At 43.4% G+C, this 12750-nt stretch overlaps 1 protein-coding gene across 13 annotated transcripts in view; it reads right to left on the reverse strand.

Annotated features, from left to right (window-relative positions):
- CACNA1D (calcium voltage-gated channel subunit alpha1 D) overlaps positions 1-12750 on the reverse strand; it is a 343694-nt gene extending 330944 nt beyond the window's left edge. For 12 of the 13 annotated variants that reach the window (XM_019667403.1, XM_019667402.1, XM_019667396.1 and 9 more), the window contains exons 1-3: positions 12269-12730; positions 10005-10311; positions 6140-6245 (exon numbers count right to left, since the gene is read on the reverse strand). In XM_019667403.1, the coding sequence (XP_019522948.1) occupies positions 6140-6245; positions 10005-10311; positions 12269-12335 (480 nt within the window). In that variant the 5' untranslated portion in view covers positions 12336-12730. Of the gene's footprint in view, positions 1-6139; positions 6246-10004; positions 10312-12268 lie in introns of all 13 variants that reach the window. The other variant, XM_019667401.1, reaches the window with a different exon arrangement.

Genomic DNA, 12750 nt, shown 5'->3' on the forward strand with positions numbered 1-12750 from the left:
TTAAATATAAATGGATTAAATGCTCCAATCAGAAGATAAGGTGGCTGACAAGACTGCCATGGGGATACGAAAGACAGTTTGGGGAATATAATCAATAATGTTGTAAAGATTTTGTAGGGTATCACATGGGCACTTGTCTTATTAGGAAGACCACTTCATGGATGGTATAGATGCCTGACCACTGCACTGTACACCTGAAGCTGAAGCTGAATACTACTGAATGTCAACTATAATTTAATATATACATAGTCACAGGATGTGGAATATAGCATAGGAAATAGAGTCAGTGGTATTGTAACAGCTATATACGATGTCAGAGGGGTAGTAGATTGGGGGAGGGGGATTATCACTTTGAGAGGGGTATAAATTTCTAACTACTACCTAGTTTTGTACACCTGAAACTAATAAAATGAAAAAAGATAGGGTGGCTGAATGGGTAAGAAAACAAGACCCTTACAAATGATGCCTACAAGAGACTCACTTCAGATCAAAAGACACACACAGACTGAAAGTAAAGGGATGGGGAAAAGATATTTCATGAAAACAGAATCAGAAAAATAAAATTGGGGAAAGACAAAATAGACTTTAAAACAAAGGCTATAACAAGAGACAAAGAAGGACCCAGTAATCCCACTTCTGGGTATTTATACAAAGAAACCCAAAACACTATTTCAAGGAGATGTGTGCATCCATATGTTTATTGCAGCATTGTTTACATTGGCCAAGATGTGGAAGCAGCCTGGGTGTCCATCAATGGATGAATGGATAAAGAGAAAGTGGTACATACATACAATGGAGTATTACTTGGCCATAGAAGAAAATGGGTTTGTGCCATCTGCAGCAACATGGATGGACCTGGAGGGTGTTGTGCTGAGTGGAGTATGTCAGACATAGAAAGACAGATAGATGCAATGTGATTTAGCTCATATATGGCATCTAAAGAACAAAATAAACAAACAAAACAGAAACAAACTCATAAATACAGAGAACATTTTGATGGTTGCCGGATGGGAGGAGGGTGGGGGGGGCAAAGTGATTAAGAAGTACAAATTGGTTGTTACAAAGTAGTCATGGGAATGTAGGGTGTAGCCTAAGGAATATAGTCAATAATATTGTAAAAATTGTGTATGGTGTCAGATGGGTACTAGATTTATTGGGATGATATATGGGAGGGGAGTTGGGGGCCAGGGTGAAAAAGGTGAAGGGATTAAGAAGTACAAATTGGTAGTTATGAAATAGTCATGAGGATGTAAAGTAAAACATAGGGAATATAGTCAATAATATGGTCATAACTATGTATAGTGCCAGGTGGGTGCTAGACTAGTCAAGGGGAATCACTTCTTAAACTATATAGATATCTAACCACTATGCTGTACACCTGAAATTGACATAAAATACTGAATTTCAACTGTAATTGAAAATTTTTTAAAGTGACGGGGGCAAGGGGAAGGGGAATAAGAGGTTCAAATCTCCAAACATAAAACAAAGCAGTCATGGGGATGTAACATACAGCATAGGGAATACAGTCAATAATATTGTGATAGTGTGGTACAGTATCAGATGGTAGCTACTTATCATGGTGATCACTTCCTTAGCTATATAAATGTTGAGTAACTATTGTGTACACCTGAAACTAATATATTGTACATTAGCTATATTTTAATAAGTCTTAAAAAAAAACATGCTGTAGATGAGGTACAGAACTAACACCCACCTTATAGGCTAAGCCCAATGAACCAGGTAACGAAGATGTGTTTCCAGTATTACAATGTGCACCACTCCACATGTGCAAAAACTGTGAGATATTGACGTATATGACCATGCACATCCAATGAAATCACTTTTTAAGGCCAGGAAACACTGTATACTGGGATCTCAGCCATGGAGGAAAGAATGCAATCCAAGTAGACTGTCCCACAGCATTCCTGGCCACTGTGAAACATCTGATCCCGCTGACAATTGTCCACAGCCAGCACTGCTTCCCAAAGACGCTCCACCACTCTGCTCCTCTGAGCCCTGGTGCCAGAGCACAAAATGTGCTAGATTGCTCAGCTCTGACAACAGACAGTCCAAGGGATTGACCAGCCAGAGACACACAAGAAGGGTCACAAGACCCTAAGCTTTTCAGGAATAAATGCTTATAACCTCTCACCCACCTCCAGCCAAGGACCTCCAAGGAGTCCACAGAGGGACCTGCTACCCAAGAAAACCCTGAACATGGCTCAGAGGAAAGAATGGGCAAGGTGCTCCTCCTGGGAGAGCTGTTCATTGGGTGGTTATCAACAATACATATTTACTGAACATCTACTACGTACCACCAGGCCAGGCACTGTTGGGGATTGAAAATGTTTCACTATGAATTGTATTCTGAGGATGCTTAATAACGTAAAGATAAGATATACATACAAATAACTAAAACATAGGGCATTTTATATGCGAAGTGCCACGAGAGAGGTTCAGATAAGAGTGTGACTTCAGACTGGGGTCAGAGAAGGCCTCGTGGAAGACACAATTTGGGATTATTCCCAAGCAGCTATAAGGACAGTGCCAGGTGAAGAAAGGGTGGTATGACGGAAGAGAAATTTCAGATGGAGAAAGGAGTGGAAGAAAAATTAGGAGGTGCACAAGGGGAGAGGAGGGATGTTTAGGAACTTATGGTGGAGAAATGGTTGGGGCTGTGACAGAGAGGAATGGAGGATAAGCCAAAAGAGGTCACACAGACCAAGGAGGGCCTGGCCCCTAGAATCTGGCCTTTCCTCAATGAGCAGCCACTGAAGCCTCAATTTCACTTATCCAGCAAAAGTCATCCAGCAGTGCTGTTGACATGAGGGGTGCTGTAGAGACAAAATGTCAACAGGCGAAAAACACAAACTGGCCTCAGCAAGAGGAGAAAGGGGCAGGAAAGGGGTCACAGGCTTAGTGGAACTTCTCATTGAGTTTAACAAGCCTTTACTGAGCACTTGGTAGGAGCCAGGCCCTTCGCCTGATAAAGGACCATGGGCCTTGCCCTGTGTGGGTACAGCCATTAGCAGACCTCAGGGAAGGTGTGAAGTGGCAGGTGAGCATCCCTACTTTGGAATCCTAATCTGCGGCAGTTCAGTGCTACAAAGAACCAGGCAGTAGCCTGGGGCTGGGAGGAGTACCAGGAACAGGTTGCACAGGCTGAAAACTGTTCAACCACTTCAGTTTGCTTATGAGAAACTCAAGTTTGGGAAGCAAAATAAAGCATTTTTCAACACAACAAAGTACAATATTGTAATCATCCCCACTCTGACACTCCATAAAGACGAGCTCTCCCACACCCCCCTGCTAAGAAGAAAATTAAGTAAATGATATATGTTTTCAATAAGTGGAACTGAGGAAATACTGCTACTGGCTGAAGAGGAATGTTACTGTGGGAACTGAGTTGCACCGTTTCCATGGCTTCAGCCTCCACTAGTCCCTGCAAGTCCACAAATGTAAGCTGCATAGAAACTTGAGATTGTTTATAATTTTTTTTTTAAATCTAACCCTGGGAAAACATGCAGCCCGCAAGGTAGCGTCTAAATTCCCAAAGCTGGCTGAGTTACATACAACCCAGACCAAACATGCATTCGGCCAATGGGGATGGCCAGTTTCTCATCCAAGAAAAGCAATAATTTCTCTACAAACAACCTGTAACAGGCAGAAACATCTTCTACAAAGCCGGCCCTGAATCTTACTCTACGTGCTTGTCGTACACATTTCCCAGAGCTATGAAGCAAAGAAAATCATGAGCTCCCAGGTACACACAGCTTTGCAACCCATATTGGTCTCTGCCCTTTGTTTTGCCATTCACATTAACTGAGAGGTATTTACTACAGATGAAAAATAAGCTTTGTTCAGCTGCCTCTAAACTGATCCCAAAAATAGAGCAATCACTTGGGTACAAATTGGGTCAAATGTATAAAAAAACCCAGCTCCCTGGTGGGAGGACTGACATGGCATGGGACCTTGCTAAGAGTCAAGGGGAAAATCCACACAGCTCTTCCCTTCCCACAGTGGGACAGGAAATATTTAAAGAGTCAGGCAGAGAATAAACTCATCTGGCCATGTGACCATCCAAGTGAACACAAGACAAACTCGAATGCTATGAGCTTCGGAATACTAAGAGGTCAAAGGAATACATGTTGGTTTTTAGAAAGGCCTGCCAAAATAACACCCTGCCCCCTCTCCCAAAAGAAAGACATATAGGAATGTATATGGGAATTGTCAAGAAAGGATCCACGGAGGAGCAGCTGCCAGAGGGAAGAAGATTTATACATCTCCTATATTTTATTCCCAACCTTATTAGCTGAGAAAGCCAAATGGTCTGACAGCAACTTACATTAGTGCCCCTAATTTCACTGGGGAAAATCTAAATATTAATTGGCTATACATGCAGCTATAGTAATTGTTCCATTGATTTGAATTAATCTGTCTTTCTGAAAGGTATTTATTTTCTCAGTTCGTTTAATCATGTTCTTTTGAGCCACAAAAAAAAAAAAACACAAAAAACAACAAACTGGGTCACCATCCACGTTGTTAAATTTGGTAACAAGGCTGACACCATCTGTGGCCTAGACTATGATGATCTATCCCCATTGATGGGGGCTTTTCACTACTTCTGCTTTTCCTTTGAAATGATCATCCAATGTCACTTGTCTACAACCAAAGCAGAAACTATTTAAAACATCCAAAGTTACACAAATCATCTTTAGCATAGTATAAGCATGTACTCACAGTGTTTATATGTATATCCAACTCCCATTTACAATTGCATTTTCAGTAGCAATGTCCAATTTTTTTGTAATTATCTAGAAATCAGACCAGAAGACCCCAAAGATGAATAGATATCTATTCATCTAAAATATGCCGCTACATCTGAAATATGCCGCACATTTTAAATGCAACATGAAATCCTGTACATAAACCATTAAGGCGAACATCAAAAGCATAATTTCGATATCTTCAGAACCCAGCAGAGCACTCCCCACCCTAGCTCTGCCTTCACAACACTCAGTTAGGAACATCCAGCCCTACTAAATAATACAGCTCCACCAGGAGAAACCAAAACAAGTGGAACTAGGTAAGAGGCGGAGGCAAAACAATGGAGAGTGTTTCCTGTTATCCAGCACTGGCCTTCCTCCTTCAGCCTTTCTGCCTGGCCTCCAGTTATAAAGGATTGATCTAGGCAAGGATGCTGCAGCTCCAGAAAAATACTGAAATGGTTCCTGAATCATCAAGGAAAGAGTACAGAATGTCAGAAGTAAAAACAATCCTAGTTATCTTCTCATCCCATCCCCTTAATTGACCAGTGGGTGAATGGCAAGCCAGAAAGGGCATGAGAATTCCCCAAAACACAGCTAATTGGCAGCCAAGCCGGGCAAGCTCCTAGTCCCACTCTAGCGCTCTTCAGTGCTTTTTTTAAAAAAAAAAACTATTATGTATCAACCTTTCCCAAAGGAAGTTCCATGAAACGCTGGTTCCGAGATATGTTCTGCCAGAAAAATGTTTAAAGAATTCTTGACCCATTACTTTTAGGGACTAGCTGAGTTAAACAAAATGAAACTGGGTTTTTAACTACAAACCTTCCCGGAGCTTTTACTGAGCTAATGTGCACTATAAATCTTTAAGAGGGCAATAAAGTATGTGGCAGTATCCCAATTTATTTAACCATAGGATCATTTTATCTTGGGGCATTTCATAGGAAATATTCCACTTCTCTGAAAATTAATAGTTCATATATAAAACCCATGATAATTTTCTACTTACCAGAGAAATTGACCAAAGTACCCAAATAACACTGGATTTAAAAAAAATTAAAAATGAAGCTAATATTATCAGAAAAAGAATGGCAGACAACAAAAGCCTATATGGAGAGAAAAGTTATTTTTAAATTTGCTACAAACGTCTTCCATAAAAACTTCCACATCTATTTATACAAGATTCATGAGTTTAAACACTTTCATTCAGTATAAATTTGAGAATACAGGTAAAAAACAAACACTGTTGCAAAGCTGCAGAGAACATCACATGCATAGCTGTAAACTTCAACCACCCAGAAAGCTAGCTGCCAGTTCAAGTACAGAGACAAATGATCACCACACATCAGGACAAGCAGGAATCCAAGCACACTTACCAAGTTATGATTTGTTGAATTAGAATCATCTTCAGGGAATGGGATGTAAATAGCTAAGGCCACACAATTGGCAAAAATAGCCAATAATATAAATATGTCAAATGGTCTGAAAAATTTTGTTAAGGAATATGTTCACATGTATTATACAAACATAAACCACCTCTCTCATCACACTCCCAATCACACCACTTTTGAATCACTTCTAAAATGAAAATTATATACACAAATCTCTTTTCAACTGACTGTTGTGATGACTAGGTTCCCAGCAGAAGTAATTGTAAGTGGTCATATCATAGTAGATCTTCCTATCAAATAACCTCTCCATGTGCTTTTCTTCTGTTGCAAGGATCATGTTACACGCATTCTTCTTCTGTACATTTTATATTAAAACCTAAAAGGACATCCAATTAGGGCACTGTGCGAACCAGGTTTCTGCTTCTTGTAGTTTTAAAAGCAAGAGGGCCTTGGAAAGCTAAATTTCTGGCTGTTTGTTTTTTTCCTGACACAAAGAGAAGTCATCACGAGACAAATCTCTTCCACACATCCTTGCCTCCATGTGTTAGAGTCATTTTCTCAGGCACTATTCTTGGCTCAGTCAGTCTGAATCTCCTGTCTGGACTGGGGCAGGCCAAGTCACCAGGACCTCCTCCATTCTACGGGTGACTATCTGGTGGCTTGTTCCAATACCTCATACACTGCAATAAGCAAGCCAGGCTCCAGCTCCCTCCTCTCCTTTCTTAACTAATCAATGGTTATCACTGCTTCTGGTTGGAGCTGGACTGGAGCTCAGTTTATAATGTGTTGCTGCATTCAATTTATAAACTAACTAAAGAGCCATAAGAAATCAGTGCCAGACTTTCAAAGTACAATTTAACCATTCTAAATCTCAGGGGTCTGTCTGTAAGAATCGCTTTGAGATCAGCTCAACAGATACTTGCTAAAACATGCTGGTGTTATTAAGGGACATTGTCAAAACTGGCAATATAAAATTTGACATCTGCCAAAACAACTGTTTTTCTTCTTTTGGTTTTGAGCCTTTCCAACTGCAAGGTTTTGTGAACACCAACCTAATCTGCAACTCCCGGGCTCAGTTTTATAGCAGTGTTATTCCCATACACTCACCCACGAAAGGCCACTGGTTTAACTAAATACTTCGAACACTAAAGCTTTGACAATACGAGTATGAACAGACCCTTCTCCATTCATGCTGGTATTCTGGGAAATCCAAAAACACTGAAGGAAACAAAAAGATCCCTTGTCTCTCTGAGGACACCTCGAGTTCTGTGAAACCTCAGCTCCTTAAAGAGCTTCGACACTCACTGAAATAAAGATTAAGACTGTGAACGACATTGTTCCCTTACTAATGTTGATGGGTTTATTTTTAAAGCCAGTTAGCTTTCATTCATATTTATTCTTTTAACTCATCTAATATTACAAAATCTCTTTTATCTAGGGACCCGACTTGAAGACCTTAGGACTTCAAAATCTCCTTTTCATTTTCTTTTTAGAAGTTCCTACTGAAATTTAAAATGCTAATTGCCCCAATGTTATTCTACACAGAAACACACTTACTGTCTCTCCCCTCCTCCACACCACCGTCTTTCTTTTTAACTTCCAGATACCTAAATGGAAAACCAACAAATTTGAGAAATATTAACGCTATTCAGGAAGGCCAAACATAAGTGGGGTTTTTTTTCTTTATAGTGGTCCAGTTTCAGTCTCCAGGTATTGGAAGATGCTATCTCACTGCCACACGATTTTACAAGGCAAGTGGCACAGAGCAATAGAGAAACAGATGGGTCTGATCCTAAAAATTCCTTCTGATAAGGCAAACATTCCTCATGCCTCCAAAATGCAGGATACTCTGCCTTTCCTGTGTGCAAAAACAAGTGAGGCTCTCACCTGGCTGATAGATCCTAGCGCAGTGGCTTTAGGAAGGTTTCTATAACCTGCTCCCTGAACCAGAAGGAAACTGTCATTTGAAAAACCAAACAAACAAACCCTATATTGTTTAAGGATCCATTCTACCAACTGTTCCATTGGCAGGCAGGCTCCTCCCTGCACTGGCAGCCACGTCCCCTAATTCCTGTACACATGTGTCTGGCAATGCAGGAAAGGGAGTCGGCAGCATGATCCAGGAAGTCGTTCCGTGCACATAAATTGCTATATACAAATTACTGTGCACAAAGAGAAACAGCACCAGGCATCCCACCTCACTCCACATGAAATCAATGACCCCACCGAGGTCCCTGCTTACTCAGTCTCGTCAAGCCAGCATACTGAGGAGATCTTTCTGGCTAAGCACAACGAGCGCCTCTGACTCCTGGCTAAGTGCAACCACTGTCTCTGACTCCTGCAGTGCCACTGAGGCACACCCTCTTTACCCAGCTCCCTCCTGGGCTGACACTAGTATTCATCCTTAGACTAGAAAAGAACTTAAAGAGAAAACACATCCACACAACCCCAGCTATGTGAGAGACACCATGACTCCTTCTAGAGAAAAGACATCTGTTCTCAAAAGGAAAAACACATGAAAACCCCTCAAATCCTACCCTTACATTTGGCTGCTCTCTCCAAAACCTTTCTAGACAGTTGACTCATTTTAACTCGTGTCCGTGAGCACAGGAAATAGCCAGCTAAGACGGAGGGCATGAAAACAGCTGCCGGCGAGGTAACTCAAATTATAAGGGGGTTTCTGCTCCACTTCGTAGCAAGTTACCAACATCCTCTCTTTTCTAAGGCTCCTTGTCAGCCCCAAATATACTTCTGGGAAAAGGAAATGCTTTGTTTTACCCAGACCAATGAATCATCTGACTAATTACAAAGCCATTTGCACAGAAAGAAGACCTCAGTCAACCTTTTCTGAAGGGTGGCATTAACTGGATTCTGTCTGGCTTCCAGATTTGGGGAAGGGGGTGAACAGACAGAGCAACCTAGTTTTCCAAGATCTGGGACATAACAACCATCCTTAGGCATTGGGAGTTCAATTTTAAAAATACAAAGAAGACACCCAGAAATGTAACTCTAGTCCAAGGACATAGACAGAATTTTTTATAAAGGCAGCAACTGGAAATTCCTCCACTGAGAGGGCCGTTCCCTAACTCATAAGGGTTGGGGGGTGGGGAAGGAAGAGGCACATAGAAACCTCTCCCTTTGCGTGTTCCCTCATGCTCACATTTCAGATGCCTTTTTGGAACTTGTCAAAAGGAAATTCCAAGAAGTCATAGCGTTGATGAGCAAATTGCTCCTTCCATATGAAGCAAGTGTTCATATTTGTAGCTACCTGAACAATTAGAATCACCATATGTCAGAGGGGGAAGCAACCTTAGCATTAATTGGAGTTTCAGAGGCAAATTCAAACATCTGAATGAGAGGATTCCACTAAAGGTCAAAAATGTATTTAATTCTGGTAGAGTCTCACACAGTGCTCTTCTTTTTAAATCAGCATACCTTATTTGCAATTGGTCAAGTGAATATCACTGTCCCCAAAACAGTGGTAGATTTAAACTAACCATCCAACATCAAAGGACCAAAGGTTAGTTTCACATTTTAATTACCTATCACTTTGAAGTTTCAGGTTATCACTCCCTGCCCCCACCACCATCACTACACACACACACACACACACACACACACACACACACACATACACACAGAGAGAGAGAATAGGCTAAATATATCCATAGAGCCACCCACCTGCACCCCAAGGAGATAGGAAGGTATATACAATGAAACCCTTTACACACAGCTTCTTCTGTTGCTCACATTCCAGACTCACATTAAGTGCCATTTCAGAAAGCAAATCCTTTTAAAGAGCAGATGGTAAAAGAGAAAATGAGAAAGACATCCCCCCAAAAAAGGATACTTCCATTCCACGATACTAATGCAGGCTCTTCGGATGGGGTTATTGAGTGACAAACAGAAAAGGGCGCGGGCAGGTCGGCTGTTCGAGGAGTTACCCTGTTTTTTGCTCTTGGAGTATTGCTGACGTTTTCTTTGGGAGAGAGATCCTACAGGTGGGGGTGCGGAGGTGCTCATAGTTTGGGCAGCCTTGGCCTGTCTAGCAGCATCGATTGCAGCTTGCCAAGACAGGACGGTTTGCTTGGAGCTATTCGGCTGAGTTGGTCCTTCACCAGAAAAAGAGAGTCTGGTGCCTCTTGCATAGTTTGCTTCTGGGAAGAAAGAAAAAAAAACATTTTTAAAAATACAATAAAAATCCAGTGTCAGAAAAAAGCAAAGGTTGACTCCAACAATAACAAGGGGGAATTGTACCCATGTTTCCATTTTGAAGCTCATGTCCTGTTTTTCAGAAGCAAGAGTTTGGTCAGCCAGAACAGCAAGGAAAGTCCCCGGGCTCTGCCCTAAGTATCGGTCACATAGGACCTTTTTGCTGCATGATACCCAATGGGGTTAAGACCTCTGTACATCTATGTCTTCACAAGGTGTCTTTTAGTGTATTTCTTCAGACAAACTGAGGTCATTCCCACATTTCATTCCGCATCTTTTCTGACTTTTAAAACCCATGTATCTCTAATGAGTTAACAGATCTGCACAACAGCTTTTCTCCAAAATAACTACCATCATCACAAAAAAAAAGGCAGTGCCAATAATTCAATAGTCTTAATCATTTTCAGAGTGTTACTCCAACATCTTCCCATAGCCATAAATGCATTTTTTTTTTAGCATGGAAAAAAAAATCCTCCACTGGCACCACAGCAATACCAAAAGCCCTATAACAAATATCTAGATTATGCACTGACACTTCCTGCAAATGAAAATTCATGATGCTTGGGACTCATTTCCTCCACAGGCTTCCGAAAACAGAAAACATCTTTAGGGCTCTTTTGCATTTTAAATTGCAGCTGAAGCAGCCAATCCAGCATCCAGAGAAAGAGACAAGAGAGGCAGCCTGCACCTCTACACCTAGGATAGACAGGCTGGATTATGCTAGGGGGCCTTCAAGGCCCAAGCAGGAATCACACCAGTGTAGGCTGGCATCCTGGTGCACAAGGGCAGAACCCCAAGGAGGCATGCAAAGCCCCCTCTGGCTTTGGATCAGGCCAGCACCCAAGCTGGTCTCCCAGGCATCTGCCTGCCTTGGGTCGCAACCTCCTTACTGAGACAAGTCCAAGTGCGAGTGGCAGCGGCACAGGTAAAGGGATGGGCATTTGCAAAACCAGTTCTTGCGAAGTAAAGAATAACGGGGAGCCAAAGCAAGCACTGGTCCGCCTGCCCAGCAGCCTGAGAAGGGGGCCATTGGGGCAGGCCGCAGACAGTCCGGTCCTGGGAGGAGTCGTGCCAAGCCCTCCCTTGGGGAGAGCTCACCTGGGAAGGCTGCAAGCCCACAAGAGTTGTGGCGGGAGCCAGCGACCTCCAAGGAGGGCAAGGAGGGCTGGCCAGGAAGGGCTCCAGCCTCCCACGATCCAGCCCGGCTGGTGTGGGAGCTGCACGTGGTGACCGGGCCAGGGTTGGAGAGGGGAGCCCCACAGCGGTAGCGACTCCCCGGGCATTGCTAGGTTACCGACATGTGCACAGCGGCGGCACTGGGAGCGGGAATACGCACTCCAACCCATCCCTGGTCGGAGATTCTGAGACCCGGCCTCCCTCTGGAGGGGAGGGGTGTGCTTCACCCACCCATGAGAAGAGTGAAACCTGGCAATCCTAGAATTTTCACGATGCCACCAGAATCCTATCTAGTCAACCAGGGGCGGGGAAAACGGAGAAGGCGAGAAGAGGATGGAAAGGGGGCTCAGGCTGAAGATTAATAGCCACCCCCCTTCCATAGCTTGGGAGCCTTGGAGGAAAGTTGAGCCCGAGGACACTGAACCCGAATCACCTCGGCTCGCCGCTCCTCCAGCTGCACAGTACTCCACGGACTTCACGACCGCCCCCACCCCACAAATGCAGAATTAACTCTGACATTCAAGGCCTGAAGAGGAGAACCGAATGGCTGTCACGCATCTCCCCTTTCTATAGATGACACCGAGCTAGAAGCCTCCTCTCCAACCCCCTCAACCCACCCAGCACATTAGAGACGGGAGGGGGGGTGAGAACGAAGAGGGGGTGGGATGAGAAGGACCATGACAAGGATTAGATTTGGCAGCGGGTGCCCAAGCTCTGGCTGCTCACCGTTCGCGTGGTCCGCTTGCTGCTGCCGTTGATGCTGCATTTTTTTCATCATCATCATCATCATCATCCACGAACATTTATTGAGCGCCTATTGTGTGCAGGGCACTGTGCTGGGCGTGGGGCGGGGAAGGCGCGGGTAGGGGGGTTATGGATAGGTGGGAGCCGCGATCCCTGCCCTTATTCTCGCTTCAGCAGGGGGTGGGGAAGGATGGGGACAGATAACAGAAAACAAGAATAATTTATAAAAACCGCTCGCCACCCACGCTCCCTCTTTCTCAAAAAAAAATGGAGCAAAATAAACTTTTTTTAAAAAATAAGATCAGATGTATATATTATCTTAATAATATATACATGTAAATTTTTTTGCTGCAAAGGAGAATTGGCTTGGTCCCCTCCTCTAGCGGAGGGACGCCGCGGTGATGCTGGCCCGGCCGCCGGGGCCGCTCCGAGCGCCCCCCATGCCCGCCGCCCGCCGCGGTGCC

The sequence above is a fragment of the Hipposideros armiger genome, unplaced genomic scaffold (genome assembly GCF_001890085.2).
Source record: "Hipposideros armiger isolate ML-2016 unplaced genomic scaffold, ASM189008v1 scaffold_496, whole genome shotgun sequence".
NCBI lineage: Eukaryota > Metazoa > Chordata > Mammalia > Chiroptera > Hipposideridae > Hipposideros > Hipposideros armiger.